This window comes from Urocitellus parryii, chromosome 14 (genome assembly GCF_045843805.1).
Source record: "Urocitellus parryii isolate mUroPar1 chromosome 14, mUroPar1.hap1, whole genome shotgun sequence".
NCBI lineage: Eukaryota > Metazoa > Chordata > Mammalia > Rodentia > Sciuridae > Urocitellus > Urocitellus parryii.
In genome coordinates, this window is record NC_135544.1 from 30531716 (window position 1) to 30552727 (window position 21012).

A 21012-nucleotide genomic window follows, 5' to 3' on the forward strand; every position below is an offset into this window, starting at 1 on the left:
TAGTGATAGAAAGTTGCACATTTTTTTTCAACCTAATACAAAAATATTAACACTTCTGGACATTATAGGCATAAGTTGTTATATCTCTACAATATAATAATTTATACTGTACAGCTATAACAGATAATAAAAGGTGCAATCCTTTTTAAAAAAATCACACGGTTCACATGTTTTTATCATTTTATTTTTAAGTATAAACTTTTTAAACACTTTACATAAATTAACTCCTCTGAGACTAATATTTGATGTACAGTAAATTGTAATTCATATAAAAATCCATAAACAACTTGTCTCACATAATTTACAAAAAAATCAGGGTTTCCTTTGCTTATCAGTGACAAGGATTCTATTTGCCAGTTTTTTTTTTTCCCCCAAGGCAAACCACGATAGCATTGTAAAATCCATTATTAAATCCCCGTTGGAGCAGAAGTCACTTGTGCCAATGTCCTTTTACAAAGCAGCACAGGGAAAGAAGTTGGGTTGTCTATAAACAGTAATTTTGCCCCACATTGTAAAATGAACAGAGATATATATCACATCCTATGCAGAGAGACTACTTCTTTGTAAGCAAAGGTCGACAATTCGGTAATATTTGGAAACACTGTACGCTTTTTTTTTTTTTTTAAATCTTAGTTAAATACAGTGCCTCAAAGGAACACATGGCCCAGAGCAAAATGTTTAGGCCTTTTTTTTTTCCTTTATGATTTTTTTCTTTTAATACTTTCAGTCCAACTGAGTGCAGCGATATGCATATGTAAACATATTCTTTAAAGCCGATCACCTTTAAGGTCATTCAGAAAAGAGTCGTCTTTGTTTTTGTGTTGTGTGTGTCTGTGTGTACATTTTTAATAGCAGTATCGTTCTCCTGGAAGGCTCTTCTGTGTTGGAGAGTCCAATTCGGATTGTGCTACAGAAAAATCTGAGCAAAGGAGTGTGGTGTAGGCTCAAGAGAAATGCAGCAAACCAGTTTGGTCGTCTTCGCGGAAGAGGGTGGCGCGGCCGTCCCTCCGCAGCAGCCAGGACAGCCCGGGGGTTACCTCTTGCCGATCTCGCTTTGTCGGAGGAACTGGATGTTGTTGGCGCTGTCGGCCAGCTCGGGGTACTGCTCCACCGAGAGTACGTAGTACCCGTCGTAGCCCTGCACCTTGCCAGCGCTCAGCAGCTGGCGCTTCTCGCCCTCCGTCCAGAGGCGCGCGCCCTCCTCGCCGTCGCGCACGCGCTGCTGCTCGCGCGCCCAGGCCCGGGCGAGAGCGCGCTGCCGCGCCTGCTCCAGGATGCGCGCCTTCTCCTCGTCCAGCGTCATGCCGTAGCGCACGTGCAGCGCCAGCGCCCCGAACTGCATCTCTACGTCAGCGAACCTGCGAGTCCTGCCGTTGACCACGGTCGTGGACTGCGACACGGTCACATTGATGCCGTTCTCCAGCGCCTTGCGGCCGCTAGTCAGCCGCAGCGTGCCTAGGTCGCTCTCGGGCGTGGTGGTCTTGATGAAGTAGTGCGTGTCCTTGCCCTCGATGGTGAAGTGCAGGTTCTCCAGGTAGAAGGCGTTGTTGAGGACCGCCGCCACCTTGATGCAGTCCTCGTTGGCGATGTTGAGCACGTTGGTCTGCACGCGGCCCTGGCTGACCGCCAGCATGACGCCCTTGCCAATCAGCGACTTGACCGTGGCGAACCACAGCCAGGATTGCTCGCTGCCGGCCTTGCGCCTGCTCACCTGTACCTCGGCCATCTTCCCTAGCGACAGGAAAGCCTTCGCTTGTCTCGCCACTTGCTGCTGGACTCCAAAAATAGGCTGAAAAACAAAATACAACAGGCGGACGGGTGAAAAGTTGTGGCACCTGGTTGCAAGGGAGCCGCAAATCCCGGCCGCCTTCCCACTCTGGGCCAAAAAACGAGGGGCCGTGGGCGGAGAGCACATAGGCATTTATTAAAACCTCATCTGGTTTTTTAAGAGATGAAAGGTTTCCAAACCTGGGGGGAGGAATGCATTCAAGAGCCCTTCCCCAAGGTGATCCAAATGGCTTCTGAAATATTAAAAGAAGGAACTCCATCATGTATTACCGTAAACTCTTTTAGTTTCTAACCTGGGCAAAATATTCCTATCTTTAGCGTTTCCTTTATAATTCCTAGATGCTTCTAGGCATACTCACCCCATGTGGGGAACCCAGTTTATCAAGCCCTCCCACTGCAGCAGCTTTCTCCAAAGAGGAGAAAGAAAGTAGGAGCACAGAAAGATTCCAAAGGCTGGGGTGCCTTGGGGCAGATCACTAGGCCCCATTTCATATGCTTTGAAATACTTTTTCTCTGATTGAAGTCAACTCTGCCCCCTCTCCTGGTGAACACAGTTCTTAGATGAAAATCTTCAGTGTAATTGCAGAACTGAAATGTAGAGGGATGAGTGGGCAGTGGGGTAGCTGGAGATGAGTATTACTTTAGGAAAACAGTTATTTTTCAGAGACTTAGGGACAGTGGATCATCATCATTGGCAAATGTTTCAAATTGGGACATCTTAACCCAGCCATTTCTTATACTACCAGATGTTTGTCTGGACAGTGTTTCCCAAATGGAAACATCTGTTTCATTTGCAGCAAAGAAACATTTGTTTTCTGCACTTGGGCAGCCTCAGTATCTTTGCCTGATTCCCTAAGCTGTCCTTACTGTGCACGTCTCTTGACAGGGAACTTGAACCATATTAAAAGGCTGCTTAGGAGAAAAAGTTGGCAAGTCCATTTGTACAGTCAGACTTAAGTGTTTTCAGACATATTAGAATATCATACACAATTAGGATGTGCATGTTCAAATATATTAGGAAACGTCAGAGTGCCTTCATGGCCCTTTATCAGTGTAGATACATTTGCAATTAGAAATGTTAACATGGCTCCCAGGACCTTGATGGGTTGTGCTTTTTAAATGTAAGGGTGACAGCTGGGAAAAAAGAAGCTTTCATGTTAAGTATGAAACATGTACCAGAATATAGATAAATTGGCAGTGTGTGTGTGTGTATATATATATATATATATATATATATATATATATATATATATATATATATACTGTATATACTGTGTGCGTGTGCGCCGTGATCATGATTGCCCTTTCTCTTTGTGTTCCTTGAAATTATAGGAGATTGCTGTGGGGATTAATCTTTCTAATAAACTCTGCACTCTCTTCTTCTTATCACTAATGGGCAACCCAATTTCTTGATCTCTAATTATTCTTGCTCTAAGCTAGAAAGCCTGGCGTGTTGTTGTGCATTCCTTTCTGATCACTGAATGATGGGAATTTAAAGTGCCACTTTCTGACATGGCAGTGTTGACTTTGCAATTTTCCATCCTTTTCCTTGTGTTATTTCTCACAACAGTTGCAGGCCTCCTAATTTGTTATTTCCAGGAAAATTCCCTGAATTTGTTGGTTGTTGGTAGAGCCTTACTGAGGACATTGTATTTTTAGTTCTGATTTTTTTCTGCCATGAAACCCTGTGAATATTTTAAACAGGCTGAAGTCTGTGGCTTTGTTTGTGGGGTGCCAATTTGTAGTATGCACCCCTTGCCCTCTTGTTTACTGTGTCTTCACCTTCAGGTCCCAAGTGTCATCAATGTACTTTCCTGGGGTTCTCTGTGGAAACCTAGCACTCACAATTGAGCGTCTGCCTTTTATTATCTTTTGATAATGTCTTTCTGTATTTTTATTAGCAACACTAAAAAGAGATTTAAGCCTTTTAACGGGCTCCTGGTTTGCTGAACAGAAATGCAGAGGAAATGTCGATTTTCCCTCCTTAAAAGGGTAAAAAGATGAAAAAGTGTCTTTGGTACAATTTTCACAAGGGTTAGTTTGATTAACTATGGGTAAATACGACACAAGCAGCCATTTGTCACCTTTTCATAGTTCTGCTTTTTGTTTTCTTACCGGCACATCATCCCACTGCTGACTCTTCACAAGTTCATAAGAAGGTTCTGTTAAATCAAATTTGGGAACAGGGAATCCAGGAATAGCATTGTGCAGATGGAAGCCAAATGTCACCAGCCAGCTGTTAACATCTAGGAGAAGAATGTTCAAAATGAAAGGTGTTAGGGTTTATTTTGTACTTTTGTAAATTTAAATTCTTACCTTAAAAACACTCTAATTTCACAAATAATCTGAAAACGAGCATGTGTCTGCCTTCCTCCTACCATTTCAAACCTACTCTCTATTTTTAGACTGGAAGACAATAACCTCAATAGCACACCTATGGCAAATGCTACAGAAAAGACAAATATTAGACACTCTCAGAGCGGATAAGCTGTCACAAGTGCGAAACTGCATCCTGTGCCAGTAATAATGATGAAAAGGGTAATAACAATGTGCAGCAGCATGAAAAAGACGTCGTAGAAAACAAATGAAATCTGTTTTGTAGTTAGTAAAGGCTGTTCTTAAATAGAAGTTGTGTGTTATTAGCTTTCAAAAGCTAGCCCAAGGATATGCGGACTTCTACAACCCATTTTCTATTAATAAAAACCCTCAATTGAGAGTATTAAAATGAACAGTTGATTCTTAATCAAAGATGAATGCTAAAAGCTGGTAACACTGGCCAAGGGCACAGAAGTTCTGATTACCATCAGTTATGACTTCAAAGGCTCGCTGTGCACAGGTGGAGACAAACTTTTTGGGGAGAGAACGTGGAAACCTTTAAAATGGTATTTTAAAATATTGCCATGTGACTCCAAAAGCCATTAAGCTCAGAATAAGGCTTTTATTCTATTCTGGAGGTTATAATGTTACAGAACTACTCAGCAGGCTTGCAGCTTTATGAGTACAGTTGGGTGTAGATTATTTTATATATTAAGCACATTGCTGGAAAATTTGAAATTGCATTTCACCTAATATATTTTATGCTGTTCCATCTCTCTTTTGATGTTTTTCAGAAAATGCTGCTATGGCATTCCCCGCAGTCCACGTTGCTAGGAGAGGATGAATTCAGGAGCTGTGGGCTTTCCAGCCTTTCAGGCAGCCCCTGTCAACACCCCTTAAATAACCAGTGGTAAACTGCTTGTCAGAATGATGGAGGGCCACTTGCTTCCTATTTCCTTCTCCAGGGCACAAACTCTCACCTCATCGCCAGGCGGGCAGGTGCTTTGTCCATTTGCCTACAGAACCCATGGTATTCTCTCTTCTTTAAATGGGCTGGTGGTAGTAGTAGTGGGGAAGAAATAAATCCCCACATTGTTCACATAGGATGGAAAGTGGTACTTTTTTTTTTTTTGTGGGAGTGTGTAAAAGATCACAGGGGAGTCTAACGTTTTGGGGAATTTTTTTTTCTTCCAAATATTGGAGTCTTGAGGGCAAAGATTCTACTTTACACACTGTCTGCCTAAGTACAAATGGAAGGATCTTAAGGATTGAAAAGTACTGCCAAATAATGGGATTTGAATACACATATGTACTGAAACACCCTGGATGAGAATACCAGGAGGGGGTGGTTGAATTACGTTGCTGAAAGAAGGGACTTCCAGCTGGTTCACATGGAAAAGAGATATGGAAAGCTTTAGGCAGTCTGGAAAAGTAAGAAGCAGATGCAAAATGAACAGGGGGCAGCATTTTGAGAGCTGTCCTGAGAACTGAGAGAACAGAAATCTCACTATGCCTCAGACACTGAGCTAGAAAAGAGGCAGCCTGGGGCATCCAACATAAGCTGAAACAAAACAGAAAACCCCTAAAACAAAAAAAGAAAACAGGAAAGAAACTTCCTCCAGGAAACCTAGATGTGGCAGAAAGGTTAATTATGACAACATAATGGAATGGAAAGCAGGAGGATTCAGAATTCTTGGAGTAAAGGATGAGCGAAGGAGTCAGCTAGTGCTTGTAAAGACCTGGTCTTTCCTATATTCTGGTTGTTCTTTGGTGGCAGAGTGGGAATTGATGGTTTAACTCTTGCAACACTGAAAGAGTAACATGCACCAAAATTGGAAAGATCTTAAATCTATAGCCTGATAATTATCAGAGTGGTAGAATACTAGTGTGCCTTTCAGTAGTGTCATCATGCAAGAATTGAACTAAATGATGATGAAGACAGCGGTGTGAGAAGACAGAAGCAAGAAGAGAAATAGAATCCGCTGGCTAAGCAATGAGAGGAGAAACTGCTCCATTATTGTCATGACATGATGGCAATAAAGAGGGCGGCAAAACCTCCCAGGGATGAGAGGGTGGTCACACTGGGTTGTTTCCCATAATTATCTCTAGTAGAGTCTTACATATGAATTAAAACCCCAACATTACACAGTTATAAGGCAATTACCGTGTAATGGAAAACTGCATATATTCTTATATTTTATTCTGTGGATAGGTATTATTGTTCCCATTTTATACTTAAGACAACTGCTATAGTTTAGATATTGAATGTTCCCCACTGTCCATGTATTAAACAACTGTTCCACCAGGGTGGTGCTATTGCCAGGTGGTGGAACCTTTGAGATCTGGGGCCTTAGGTCATTGGGGGCATGCCTTTGAAGGGACCTGTGGGACCCAGGTCTCTTCCTCTTCCTACTTTGCTTCCTGGCTGATGAGGCGAGTGGTTTTGTATTCCAGGTGCTCTTGCCATGACATGCTGCCTTGCCACAGGCCCAAAGCGACAGGATCAATTGAACATGGACTGGAAGCTCCAAAACTGTGAGCCAAAATCTTTCCTCTTAATAAGTGACTGCCTTAGATATTCTGTTGGGAAACTGAATAAAAGAGCAACTGTGACTCAAAAAATTACCTTGCTTATAAAGCCACACAATTTGTAGGAGAGCCGTTGAGATAGAAACCCTCATTTTGAAACTGTGAGTTTATCCTGTCTTTTGCTTCCCTGTGTCTCTCCCCCTCCATAAATAACTAGATTCCATGTCATTTCAAAACTTGTGTGCTTAAGCATTGGTAGGAAGAAACCGTGTTTCATTTTACCTTTGTAGTTTCTCTATGAATCCACAGAGACAAATACATTTAAAAGGCCAATTCCAGTTATTTTATTGTATTAATCCAGTGGTTACAAAACTTTAGCACTTTGAAAAGAAAATTAAAAAAGCTTACCAGTGATGTAGTCTTTTACATCATGAATTTTGCTTGCAGGGTTGTTATTCCTAAACATATACAGGTTAAAAGGGGCTGGGTCCTTTCCAATTCTTTTCCAGATTTCTATGTCAGGTGTTGTCCATCGTCCTGCCAAAATGTCATAATCTCTTTCTCCAAAGTGGATTAATTTGGTGAGTGGGTCATACAGGCCACCATGAAATCCAATTACTAGTTGAAAGTCAATGTTGGAGTCAAAATAGATCTCACCATATGCGGTGTACTGAATCTGTTTTAGCATAAGCCCGTTGCTACTGAAAACTGCCAATGGTGTCCCTGTGTTATCTGATGCAATATAGAATTCATCCCCACTGCTGATTTCCATGGCAAAAAGATGTCCTTGGAGATCATAATAAAGGGAGGTAATTTCTGAACTCGAATGGTTGTAGACATGAGTAATCCTAGTGGGATAAGTCAGGTCAGCATAAAAAAACTGCAGGTGCTGTCCTAGACTGGTTTTGCTAGAAACACGCCTTCCCAGGCCATCATAACGATAGATCACTGTCCAGCCACTGCCTTTACTGTACACTCGAGTTAGGAGTCCCTTGGAGCTGTATTCAAAGATTTCTGTGCCTCTTTGACGCAGGAAACCATCTTCATCCAACCGATATTGAACGTCACCTAGTCGAGTGATTCTGTCTCGCAGGTCATAACGAAGAGGTGTCAAACGTGCACTGTTGCTTGGATTCAGTAAATGGAGGTTTCCATTCAGATCATAGTTGTAACGCCACATGATCTTTTCATTTAGGTAAACGGTTTGAAGCTGTCCATCAACGTCATATTCATAAGCATATTTGGTAGTGTTGGCAAAGGGCCCTATTTTAATCTCTCTCTTGGTTACCCGACCCATGTTATCATATTGAATTGTAATCCAGTACATGAGTGACCTGAATATCTCATACTGAATCTCCTTGATGCGGCCATGGGCATCAAAGTGCTTCGTATAAGTCATTACAGCTGTGGAAATGATCTGGTTAATATCATAATATATAACTCCAAATTTTCCAAACTGCTCAACTTTTCCAGAAATGTCATCAAACTGATAGAGATCAATGGGCAGTGGAGTTTCATTGATGACACCCTGCATGCTGGTCACTCGGAAGCTGTTGTCATAACTATAGTCAAATCTTGCATTTACCATCCCATCTTCACTAAAGCGGAAAATCTGTCTGTCAATCAGGGGGCCAATTTGCCTGTATCTAATGGTGCAAATAAAACCGTCACTCTGGAGGTTTACTGTTTTTAGGACTCCTGCTGTTTCATCATAGGTAAAACTAACTCTTGTGCTATCATATAAAATTTCTGAGAGCCTAGTTTGCCTTCTATATTTGAATAGGACCCTCCGACTTGTACCCAGGAAAGCCGTTTGCAGAAGCAGTCCTTCCTCGTTGTAGTCTGTGATGATGGAGGCATTGCTTTCTGGGGGGTTGTATATGTTGCGGTAGTAGCCAATGGACCGGATGGTCTGCATGGTGTGGCGAGCCACACTGGGCATAGTGATGGCAGACAGACGGTCCCACATATCGTATTCGAAGATGTACTGCCGTTGGCTATGAAGCAGAAGAACCATGGACTGTAAAGAGAGCACACAGTGTTATCCAGTGTTTGCAAATGGGGGAAGTGAAAGCAGATTTAGTGACCACAAATACACAGAAACATTCCGCCTGAGAAAATGGTTTTCATTTTAATTGAGTTATCCTTGACCTTACATGTTGTTAACGATTCCCTGCCTAATTTGCTTGGATGCTTAATTGTGGGGGGTTCTGCAATTAGTGGCTCAAGATTCATAATGTGCTGCTTGTCATGATTGCACCATTCTTTTCCCAGGCATTCACAGCCAACCAGCAGATTGTCAATGGATTTGGAGAAGTCATAATACAGGCACGAACAAAGCTGCTTTAAAGACAATATTTCAAGGAGAAAATAGCATGGGGAAAATGCAATCCTATCCATAATTAGCAATTATTTACTAGGATGGCTTTCCCCCTTGTTTGATTGAAGAGCCACTCAAATCATGTCCTAATTTCCAGTGTATCTGGGGGAGGAACAAAACATTCAAAATATTATGCCATGAAGAGGAGGCATAAAATTAGCCCAAAATGGATAACATGTACATAAAGCATCAATGTTGACAAACACTGTTAATCACATGATGAGTGAGAACTGTAAATATTCTCACTAGAGATATGGGTTTAGATATGGCAATTTATTTAGGAAATTATTACAATGTATCTGTATTGACACTAAAAATCTACATTTTGATATTTCCTTTTGTGGGTACCAAATCTGATTTGCCCCAAGTGCTACATAATAATGGTTTCTGGACTACATATACTTTGGTGCTGAATTATGAAGTGAATAACTATATGAATAAAAATAAATTTTTCAAGTAATTGCTGAAAGATGAATGGCATTCATTTATTGGGCCAACAGGAGAAAACGTCAGTCCTAAGGCTGGTTAACTGAAACACAATCATAATATAGGGCTTGGGTGGTTCTTCCCTCTGGTAAAGTTCTCTAACCCCCATTAGGCCCAATGGAATGATGGTAGGACAGGGAGGAGGGTTAGGCTGGGATGCTCCCTTGGACTTATTTCTTTGATTCTGATATGGAAATGCATAATCCTTTATCTAAGTCTCGTGTTTTATTTTCCACAATCTTCAAAAACAGTTTTCATGACATAGACACCTGAAGAATTCCTCAGTGGCTATATCCTAGGGGCAGTTTTTGTATGTGGGTGCTGTGGTTTGGATCTTAAATGTCCCCTAGAGGCCATGTGTTGTAGGCTTGGTTGCCAGCCTCTGGTGCTATTGGGATGTGGTGAAACTTTTAAGAGGTAAGCCTAGTGGAAGGATGTTAGGTCACTGAGGGTGTCCCCTTGGAGGGGACACTGGGACCATGACTCCTTCTTACTCTCTTTTGGCTTCCTGATGGCCATGAATGAGATGAGCAGCTTTATATTCCCTGCCATGATGTTTTGCTTTCCACAGGCCTCCAGAAAAATGGAGCCAAGAGACCATGAACTGAAACTTCTGAAAGTGTTGAGTCAAAATAAATCCTTCCTCCTATGAACCTGGTATTTTGTCACAGCAACAGAAAGCTGACTAATACATGGGTTGTATAGTAAATGTCACAAGAATTTTCCCTGAAAAGTTTGCACTCTTCCCAGGAAGAACAACTTGAACAACTGCAATTCACAGAAATTTTGTACCTAGTTTTGCAGTCACTTAACATATTCGATGGTAGTTAGTAAAATATTCCTTGTTTTGTGATAAGTAATTTTGAATTTGGGTGCCTATCCTTGCAAGAAATGGAAATAGTTTGGGATGGTTTTAGGAATTTGGGAGAGGTAATGAGAAAGGACTCATTGGTTTTTCTGATCTCCACGAATGCAAGCAGGTGATCTTGGTTACTGTCTTTGCCATTTTGTGACCAAGGCTCTTATCAATGATCTCCTCCTTGGTTCATTTACACATTTTCAGCCACATCACCACTGTCAATTTTGGGGGGGAGTGTAAGTATTCATATTTCTATTACCCTTCTCTGTAATGTACTTAAATTGGGAAAACTTTTCTAGTCTATTCCTTTCCCACTTAGAGAAGCTGCCTTGGGACTTGTTAGGTTGGAGGGTAAAATACCTGCCAGGTGTCAGGATTTATTCCCAGACAAGTAAATGTGTAGACTCAATGGTCTCTTGGCAAACAATTAACCAACAGTGGAGTGGAATGGTTACTATCTTTAGAGCTTGTCATGCAACAGGCATTATCTATGGTTTCAAGGGTGAGTCTCTTCTAAGGAGAGAAGACAATCGGGTTTGTAAGAGCAGACTGGCCAGGACGGTCCTGGCTGAAAGCATTCCAGAGTTGGGAGGCTACCTTAAATACTGCACTGTGCTTTAAAACTGAACATGGTTGTCAGGAAGGTTACAGTCTGTGTATAGGCCACTTGGAATCAGATGAGATGGCCCATGTGGAGGGGGTTGGTATAGACTGAGGGGTTCTGTGGAGCACCTCTGATGAAGAACAGGATTGTGGGAGGTGAGTACAGCAATGATGTGCCTGTGGTATTTTATATGACAGACGTTACTCTGTGTAACTTCTGATACATGTAAGGGTAAAGACAGCAACTGTTGAGGGTCGAGTTTGTAACAGGCTGCTGTGTAACTGGCTTTGAGACTTGAGATGTAAAAGAACTCAAAATTGCATCATTTTCAAGTGCTAATGTCTATCTCAAAGGCAAATGAAATATCTCATGAATATGCTCTTTGGTGGATTACATGTCTTAAGAACAGAATTATGGGAGACCATCCCTTCCCTTTTCTTCCCTTTTCATTTCCTTTTGACCCTAGTCAATACCCCAAGCCATGCATTGTATAGCTCAGCATTTTGCAGATGTGCAACTAACTCTAAGTCTCTATTTCTGGTATTGTGTATAGTTCTTAGGAATTGGAAAAAGCCTAAGTGGCAATGCTTATCTATTATATATAGGAGAAAAGAGAGATGCCACAAAGTATCTGAAAGCGTGGCTTTCTAAGAAAATAACCTCTTTTGGTTAATAATGCATAAATAGGCCTACATGCTTTTTATGGTTATGTTGAAGCTCTGCCAGGAACAATGCAAAACTGACAGCTTTAACTGTGCTAATGTAAGGCTCTTTCTTAAATGAAAGAGCCAGCATGGAATTATTTACAAATGACTTACAAGCTCAAGGTCTAATTTGTGAATGTTGTCGATGTACAAGCTTGGCAGGTGGATAGTGTTAGTGCTTGTTTGTTTACAACATAAATCACTTAAAAGGGTCTCGGATAGTGAAACTTAACTAAGGAGAAACTACTTTGCTAATGTAGAAATTCATCACTGCTGTAACACTACGACTGCCATATTGATACTTAGAATAATAAATGGAACTCCTTCCCATGTTGCCGGCCCCCCACCCCACCTTGTAGTGCTCAGGGTGATTGCTGGAAAACGCTAATCATCCCATCCTTATTTGAAACCACACCGTGCAGACGCACCTTTTCTAAGTATGTGTAACTCCATGTTTTACCATCAGCAAAGACCCGAGATACAATCCTTCCCTGTCCGTCATAATCTACTTTTTCACTAGTGGTTCCTCGCTGGATGCTGGCGATCTGACCAGTGGATGAATAGGTGACGTTGACAGCCATCAGCTTGCTGCTTGGCAGCCAGAGAGTTGGGTGCCCTGATGTGTCATAGGCGATCCTCAGCAGAAATTTACGATGGTCATCATAGATTTTTTCCGTCTTTGTTGTCCGATCAAAGTCAACTGAAAGGAGGTTTCTGCCATTAACCTGTTAGCACACAAACAAGATGATAAAATAAATCATATTATTCCAATACTAGTCACTTATTACTCTTCAGAGTCCTGGGTATTGTTTAAACACCATTTATTATGATTGATTCACTTTGTCAGTAAATTAATTTAGCAACTTCTTGGGTACAAGTGCCAGGCAGTAGATTAACTGCTCTTTTAAAAGGTTTTATTAAACAGAAAGACAGCCTGGCATTTGTTCAAAACCATTTCAATTAAATTTTGTAAACTAAAGCAACCGATAAGAAAAATTCCAAAATGTATTCACTTTTAAGTTTTTTCAGAAGATCTGAAGGTGATAAACATGACACCTATGTAAATTACTCAAAGCTCCTCCCCTCAAAGACACTGGAAAATAATTGCGTTAGTAAATTAATCATGGTTACATTAAATAAAACACAGTGGTTAATGTGACTCTAACCCTTTGAACAGCAGTTAAGTAGAAGTTGGAACCCACATTACTATAAATTATTAATGGGTTTAAATAGCAGGAGGTTACAAACATGATCATTGCTTTTGGCCCAGTGCTGAAAAGTCACGATTTTTTGAGAATGCTTTTTTCTTTTGATAACATCTGGTTAACTGGCAGGGACTTCAGAGTCCTTCACTACCACATATCCACAGTCTGAATATTGCACTTAATATACAAATCCAGTGCCATGTTGTTGCGATTGGGTCTCTGTGTGGCTATGTGCCATGTCTAGACTTTAACTAAATCTGACTGTTACAGTCTATGATCCAAGACATACACAAACCAGCATTCATTATTGCAATGGAAATGTGGTCCTGATTGAATTCTGATTCACATGTAGCCAACAGTGTTGGCAGACTGTGAACCCTTATGGGCAGAGACCGTACTATATCCTTTGGTCTTCCACACCTTTATTACTGTTTGGATTGTTAAAAATCAAATGGGAGGGCTGGGGATGTGGCTCAAGTGGTGGCGCACTCGCCTGGCATGCGTGGGGTGCTGGGTTGGATCCTCAGCACCACACAGAAGTGAAGTAGAGATGTTGTGTCCACGAAAAGCTGGAAAGTAAATATTAAATTTTTTTTTCTCTCTCTCTTTAAAAAAAATCAAATGGGAAAGGCTTAATTTTACATCACTATCTTCTAATGAGGACCTTCAAAATTGATAGCTCCAGCTGATCTGTTATATATGTGTGTGTGTGTGTGTGTGTGTGTGTGTGTGTGTGTGGTTTGTCCCCCTCAAAACTTGGGTTGAAATTCGGTTGCCAATGTAGTGGTATTGGGAGATGGGCCTTTAAGAGTGGTTAATGTTCTCAAGATTCTGAATTGGTTCTCGTAGGAATGGACTAATTCTTTTGAGAACAGGTTGTTTTGAACCATGTTAACTCCTTGGTTCCCTTCCAAATGTGCCCATTTGCTCTTCCTCTTTCTGCCATGAAGCTCTCACCAAAATCTGAGCAGATCCTGGAGCCATGCTCTTGGACTTTCAGAACCATGAGCCAAAATAAAGTTCTTTCCTTTATAAATTACCCAGTTTTAGGTACTCTCTTATAGCAACAGAAAATAGACTAAGACATTATATAAAACTGTTACACACACACACACACACACACACATGCACACTGCTCACATCAGTAGCTCACATCAGTATGTAAATACATGCATATATGTGCAAAACCTGTATAAATCTACTTTTTGCATTCTATAATTGACATTAAACATGTCCCATGCAAATTACTCAGGCTTAAACTTGTCTAAGCAGCTGTTTAAGGGGAATACTGTTAAGTCCATGCAAAGGTAACAGTCTAAGCTACAAAGAAATGAGGCTGGTGGAGGGAGAACCTTCAAAGAGATGCTTTATGGAAAATGAGAAAGGGTGGAGGCCTGGATGGAAATTAGAAGGATCTTAATTTTTTCATTTCAGTTTATATGGAAACAAACAAACCCCACAACACTATATCATAGCAGAAATTGGTGTGTATTGGGATATTATAGTGTGTGTGTTCATGTGTCTTGTAGGGAGGAACCCAGGAGTCAAAATGCCTGATCTCCAAACCTGATGGGGCTTAGGGTTAGCTGGCCTTCTGGGCTTTTAACCCCTCTCAATCTATTTTGTCCATCTGTAAATAAAGAGGTTGGACTAGATCCCTAAGCTCTCTCTTGCAGTGAAGCTGAAGGCAGCTGGCTGAGGGCTTTCTGAGAAAAAATTCATTTGAATTTTGTGAAGCTTTACCAGTTTCAGTTTGCAGAATAGTGTACTTTCAATAGAAGCTACTAGCTAATGTTCCAAATACCTTTTCTAAAGTCTGTAGAAAAATTCGAAGTCAAATTAACTTGATAACTGGCAGAATCAAGTGTTTCATCTTATATCTGTCCTACATTTTTGATGCCTGAAGAAGAGGTTTTGCACAATTTAAATGGTTTTACTATGGCTCTGGGGTTTCTCAGACTGTTTTAAGACACTCCCACCCCAATGTTCAGGTTTGCCTTCTTCTTTTCTTCTTAGGTTGTTCCAAACTATAAGTAACCATGAAAGACTGTAATTTCCATGGACAATTCTGCCCACATTATTGTCCCATCTGTTTGTATTTTACTTTGCATTCATCTTAATTTGTATTTGAATCCTTCACTGCTTTCTTTAACCCTCCTTTATCTCTGTAATATCTCCTCTGGTTAGATTATAAGAGATCAGGTATGCAGATTTGATGTGATGGTTGCTATGGGGAGAAGAGCAAAAAGACAGTTCTGGAACCCAACTTTGCACTATCTCTACCTGTGACTGGCTTCTGATTTGCTTCTTTGGTTTGTGAGTTTGGCTACATGACAGCTCCAGATGAAAATCAAACGATAAGCATCAGAGAGTTGCCACTGAGTCTCCATACCAAATGTCACCATGAGGAAGCATCTGGAAACATTGTGAGACCAAACAGGGGGACAGATGTTTTAATTTTTCTTTTTATCCAGACAAATATTGTATGCAATGCCTTTCTTGTATTCTCAAACTGAAGTAATTGAGTTTGTGTTGGGAATGTTTTTTCCAATACAAGCCAAGGTCTTAACCATTCTTAGTTTCCAGACACGAGCTTGCTATTATTCAATATATAAAGTTCCAAAAGATACTACCAGATTTCCTGTTTTATCTCTCCCTCAAAAGATGTCCAGACTTTCTTCTTTGGATATTATAAACAAAGTGCAGCAGTTAGGGGACACAAATATTCTAGGACATGGTCCTGCTTTACTCTAGATTTTAGAAATTATGGTAACATGTCAATCTTTTTGTAGTTTTACTTTACAGTCATAAAGCCCAACATAAGTCTGTGCTCCAGTAGACTTTTAATAAGTATTTTAAATTGTTATAAAAATATCAAGTTAAGTTGAATAGTTAATCTAAAGATGGGAAACTTTTTATCAGATCATTATGATATGTGCAGCCAAAATTGAACCCAAATTTTGTGTATGAATAAGAGATCACCATGAATTCATTGGTGTTATATTGCATTTTTCTCTTAAGCATAAAAAATCTCCATTTTCAAAGACCTTGTCCAGCATGATTGCACTTAATTGCACATCCCTCTGATATTGGGAGGAGAGCAGTATAATTTTCCCTCTGGAATGTTTGAAAAACTATCATAATGATATTAAATAATTTTTCCAAAGAGAGGTGCCATTGCACCAGGTTACACTCACTTATCCAAAATATTGTGGATGGTATAGAGGGAGGGCTGGCTTGTTACACAGCACAAATGATGACAATATCAAGCCTCTCCTTGTCCCAGTTGGAGCATCAACTTGCTGTTCTGTGTCTCTGCGTCTATGATAGTGCTAACTGCATGTGCCTCCAACTGGACAAAGTGACAAGCAGAGTAAGATTTAAACACATTCCATATTTATGTATGACTTCAAACATACTTTTGGCTTTCAAATTTTGAGAATTTCCTTTTAAACATAATTCACTATAATTTTTCCTTTAAGTATCTGAATTCTGGGCATGTTCAGGAGATGAATTTTACTATTAAAATGAATTTTACTACTATGTTTTGTAATTGGTTGATGGCTGTTTCTAAAATTCAGCCATGATAAAAATTAGGAATGTTGGCTGCATACAGTGGTGTACTCCTATTACCCCAGCAACTCAGCAGCTGAGGCAGGAGGACTGCCAAGTTTAAAGCGAGCCTCAGCTACTTAGCAAGGTCCTAAGCAACTTAGTGAGACCCTGACTCTAAAAAAAAAGGCTAGGGATGTGGCTCAGTGGTTAAGTGCTCCTGGGTTTGACCCCTCACTCCCCCATAAAATAAATATTTACCAATTATTATAAGACAAAGATAAGAACTACCATGCATGTATTTATATTTAACTTTAGCTAACCATAAGTAAGCTATGACATTGTATTTATTTGGCTGTTTTCCTGCATCTCTGTCATAATTTCATGTGGCTATTATTTCCTAGTGTACTTATCCCTCTTTCCCTAACACAGTTTCACAGAAAATGCATTTCATGTTGCTATTTTATTACATAATTTTCCGTTTTTAATTCTTGCCTTTTAAAGAAACTTCTTCATCTATTTTATACATGCACACTTTTATAGTTATCTATCTATTAAATCTAATGTTAAGTTTGTTTACAGCGACAAACATCTGTAAGAGTGTGCTGTTCATATAGCCCCTCTCTTAGGAAGAGCTAGATGCAGTGAAACAGTGATGACCCATACTGTGAGGCTGGCTCTCCTCATTCTTCATTCACTGATTAAATATTTGAGTGTCCATCAAGTGTCAGGAACATAGATAAATCTAGGTCAAAACCCTAAAAATGTAAAGAATGTTCTGCTAGAAATAATGAGAGGTAGGAGGAGGTCTCAGGAAAGGATGGGTGAAAATGGCTCTAGGGCTGATTCATGTTGTGTGTGGCCACAGGTTCCCTCCACCGTCTCTTTCCTACTTTGGCAGGCTCCAGCTCTAGTCCCCAAGCTGGCTTTTCAGATCACCACTATCCCCCTGGATTTCCTCCCTTGGAATCCACAGATTAGCAGTCAGAGCTGGCACATCCAATCTTATCTTGAAAGTAAGAAGCCCTCTTTTGTGATCCTGGCATTGTCTCTAGGAGAGCAATCACACGAACCAGCTGGAAATCTCCTTTCAGTGTGACTGAGCAGGCCATTTTAAAGAGTATATTTTCTCAAATGTCTTGTGGAAGCATTATGCTTCTGCTATTTAGGGGAAAAAAAAAAGAATACCTATGCCAGTGTGCCTTACTCCCTTCCTTCCTGAAGAGAGGTGTTTTCTTCATTTAGAATCAGAGACTTCAGACTGGGCTTCCTCTCTCTTCCTCTACTCTCTCAAAATTCTTTTATGCCACTTTCAAACTGGGAGGGGATACACTGAGATATAACCTGTCTCAAAAACCAGCAGGCAATGTGTCACGTGGTCACCTTGTGCACCAAGTATTTCCCACTCTTCCCTGTTTCCACTGATGTTTTCTTTCCTAGCAAGCTCAACAGCTCTTTTCTAGTTGACTCTCTGGTGGGTAGGAAGGACCCATGTCTGCACATATGGTTGAGTCTCGGGTTGGGGTTAAGGACTGTATAAATGTGCCTCTTTATTTTCAAGGTACTTTCACATTGTCTCATTTGATTCTAGTAACAATTGTGTGAAATAGAGGCAGCACAGGGGAAACTTTATTTACCTATATATAGCTACAGACATAATTTATAGATTACAATATTGTGATGTTATCTAGATACTATTAAAATAATCTCGCATGACCTAGATAAAATGATATACAAAAGGAAACTAAGGTTTAGAGATGTTTTGACTTCCCTCAGGTTTTCTACTGGTAAAAAGTGGAGCCTAGATCGAGAATCTGTATTTTTGAATTCTCGTTAGGTGCTCTGTCTCCTTTCGTATGTAGGGTAAAGAGAGCACAGATATGAGCTGTACCTCTGTGTCTTTTGATGAAGTCCTGTATCCTATGTACATCCTGCCTCTGTGTATTATTTCTGCTTCAGGGACAACTGAGTAAGATAAAGCCTGTGAACCAGTTTTCAGTTTGCAATGGCCAAGGCAGCAGAGGCCCAGGGAAGAAGCAGTAGTGGCAGCAGCTGATGAGGATGCAGGCAGCTACTGCTTCCCGGGTGCAGTAGAGGAAAAGGCAGGAGCCAGAGTTTACTTTGGCAACAGACCACAAGTGTGATCAGAAGGAATTGTGGAGCTCGCTTTCCTGCCCATCACTTTACATTCTAACCTAATCTTGTTTTTTTCTCTTGTGTTTTACTGAGTTTCCTTCTCAATCCTCTCCCTGAACTAGGCTCCCCGCCAATCTCTTCCCTAGCCTCCACCTGTCAAAACCCATGCCCTCCTGGCTCCTGCAGCCTGGGACATGAGTAGGTGGGAACACACAATGATGGTTCCAGAGACCATATATGTGGAGTCCCAAACACCTGGCTCACCATTGAAGTGGAATCAGAATATGACCCAGATATTAGCTACAGTCTATTTTCAACTCACTGATTCTTTTCTATTTCTTGGAAATAGCTAGATGCAATATTTAGCCTCTGCTTTTTTTTTTTTTAATCCTGAAAGGTTGCCAAGGTAAATAATGTTTGTGTGTTGAGATAATAATTTAGCCACTTTTGTGAGGAAAAAAGGACATTAATGGTACATTTCATGTTTTGTTCTTATTCCTTGAGTTTAAGTAATTTTTTTTAAATGGCAAGGGAAATAATATTAGGAAGAATTATCTACATTATCTGATAAACTAAAAATTGTTTGCTAATATAAAGAATGAATCAGGTTTAGTTTATTGTGGCTGAAGGTGGTTTCTTGCAACTTGTGTTTCAGTATTTAATCTATGTTGTCTTTACCAAATAGCTATCATAAATCATAGCTTACCTTCTAGATATATTTGGCCCATAATGTAAGAGTGATTAAAAAAAACCTAACAAGAAAGTGCAGGGAATATTTTGCAAAGCTGAATTATACAAGCATGATGAGAAATATCACATTTATCATAAAAAGTCATACAAGTTGGGGTTTCTATTGATAGCAAAAAGACAGCTAGGTTTTGAGGTTGGCAGTGTTATTATGTGTCCAAACTGTAGTTTAAAAATATTGAGAATTTACCCTTCAATGGCCCCCTGTCTCAAAACACATACTCATGACTGGGAAAACTTCCAGTGTTTAAGCCAGTCATTACTTATGCCCATCTCCACACTTAAGTCATCATTCCTGATTGGTGAAGGAAAAGCCTAAGATAGATTATTAAGATTGGTAAAACAAGAATTGATTGACATTTGGGCTATTCAGGATTGTGCTATATGCAAGTTCCTGATTTCCCAAGGAAAAATTTATTTTTCAATCATTTAAATATTTCTTGAAGTAGCTTTACTATGAGCAATCTTAATGATGTGGTGGCTGGCTATAAATTGTGTTCTGAGGCATCCTGTCATGCGCCACCTTGAGTGTGGCACTCACTCACTCACTATTGGAGGACCAGGGTGACAGGAGGACTGTCCTGCCCTCGTGGTCAGGCCGTCTACATAGCACAGAGGTCTGAATAGCCTCCTCCAACTCTCTAATAATAACTTACCCTAAGCTTTCGACCAAAAACATTAACTTTTCCTTGGGCTTGCTCTTTTCGGAATCTCCATTCCACCAAATTCTGGCCATTCTCACCAGGAAGAGTCATGTTTCTTTTGGCCACTGTTGGGTTAGCAGTGCCAGCCAGTACGTGTGGCTCTGTCTGGTAGTGTGAATCTAGACCGCTGGCATAGATGATCCTGAGGGAGCCGTCATAGCCAATCTGGTAGCTGTTTCTTAACTGATCTAAAAAACAAGAAGTAGAAAACTATTTGAAATGGATTGAGTACCTGTTGATGTGCATTCAGAAGTGATATAACTTTCTAAAATTTTGACTTATTAAAACAATGAAAAGGAATACTTAATGATGTCCGTTTAGAGAGTAACAAAACAGCTTTGGTTTCTAGTGTCTCATGTTGTCAAAGGTACAGATAAATATTAAAGGTGAACTAGGGGAATTTAAGGTCCTAGTCTACTTTAGCAGATTTCTCTTCTAATTTGTCTGATGGAATGAGGGCTCACACTGAATAGGAAGCCAATAGTTTGTAAAGAGCCAAGTATGTGGTCTTTCAGGGGGCTGGTGTGACCACCTCCAAGGTCTTAGAGGAGGTGTCTCCCCTATATACCCATCCCTTTATCTTTTGTCACAGACCCCCTCAAAGAATTAGTATCTATACGCTGCATCCCCCAAAGATAAAGTGATATTCTCCTGGAAACTGACTTCTAAGAAGGATCCAGCAATGTTTTAAATAGAAAATCCTCTCATAATGTAGGCCACTGCCTCAATTTAAAATTTTGAAATAGTATAGGACCATTTGGGAAGGAAATGGATTCAAGCAATGCTATATTTAGATGATTGTAGAGTTTACCGAAGAAAAAGGTAAAAAAAAAAAAAAGGTCAAGTTTAACCAGATTTAGCAATTGTTCTGAGTCATGATTTCACAACTGCAAATGTCACAGTCAACAGCCTTTTCCCAAGATGAGTTTATAAAGGACTATGACAGGAAGTTCCATCACAGGGAGGGTGGATACACTGTATATGTGTATACCATTGGGTGAA

The 21012-nt window shown here is 40.3% G+C and overlaps 1 protein-coding gene across 2 annotated transcripts in view; it reads right to left on the bottom strand.

Moving 5' to 3' along the window:
* Positions 1–233: 233 nt before the first annotated feature.
* The window catches only part of Tenm3 (teneurin transmembrane protein 3), a 439811-nt gene continuing 419032 nt past the window's right edge, over positions 234–21012 (bottom strand). For both annotated transcript variants that reach the window (XM_026400587.2, XM_026400586.2), the window contains 5 exons: positions 19963–20198; positions 12095–12391; positions 7042–8653; positions 3904–4034; positions 234–1789 (listed from right to left, as the gene is read on the bottom strand). In XM_026400587.2, the coding sequence (XP_026256372.1) occupies positions 1034–1789; positions 3904–4034; positions 7042–8653; positions 12095–12391; positions 19963–20198 (3032 nt within the window). In that variant the 3' untranslated portion in view covers positions 234–1033. The remainder of the gene's footprint in view (positions 1790–3903; positions 4035–7041; positions 8654–12094; positions 12392–19962; positions 20199–21012) is intronic.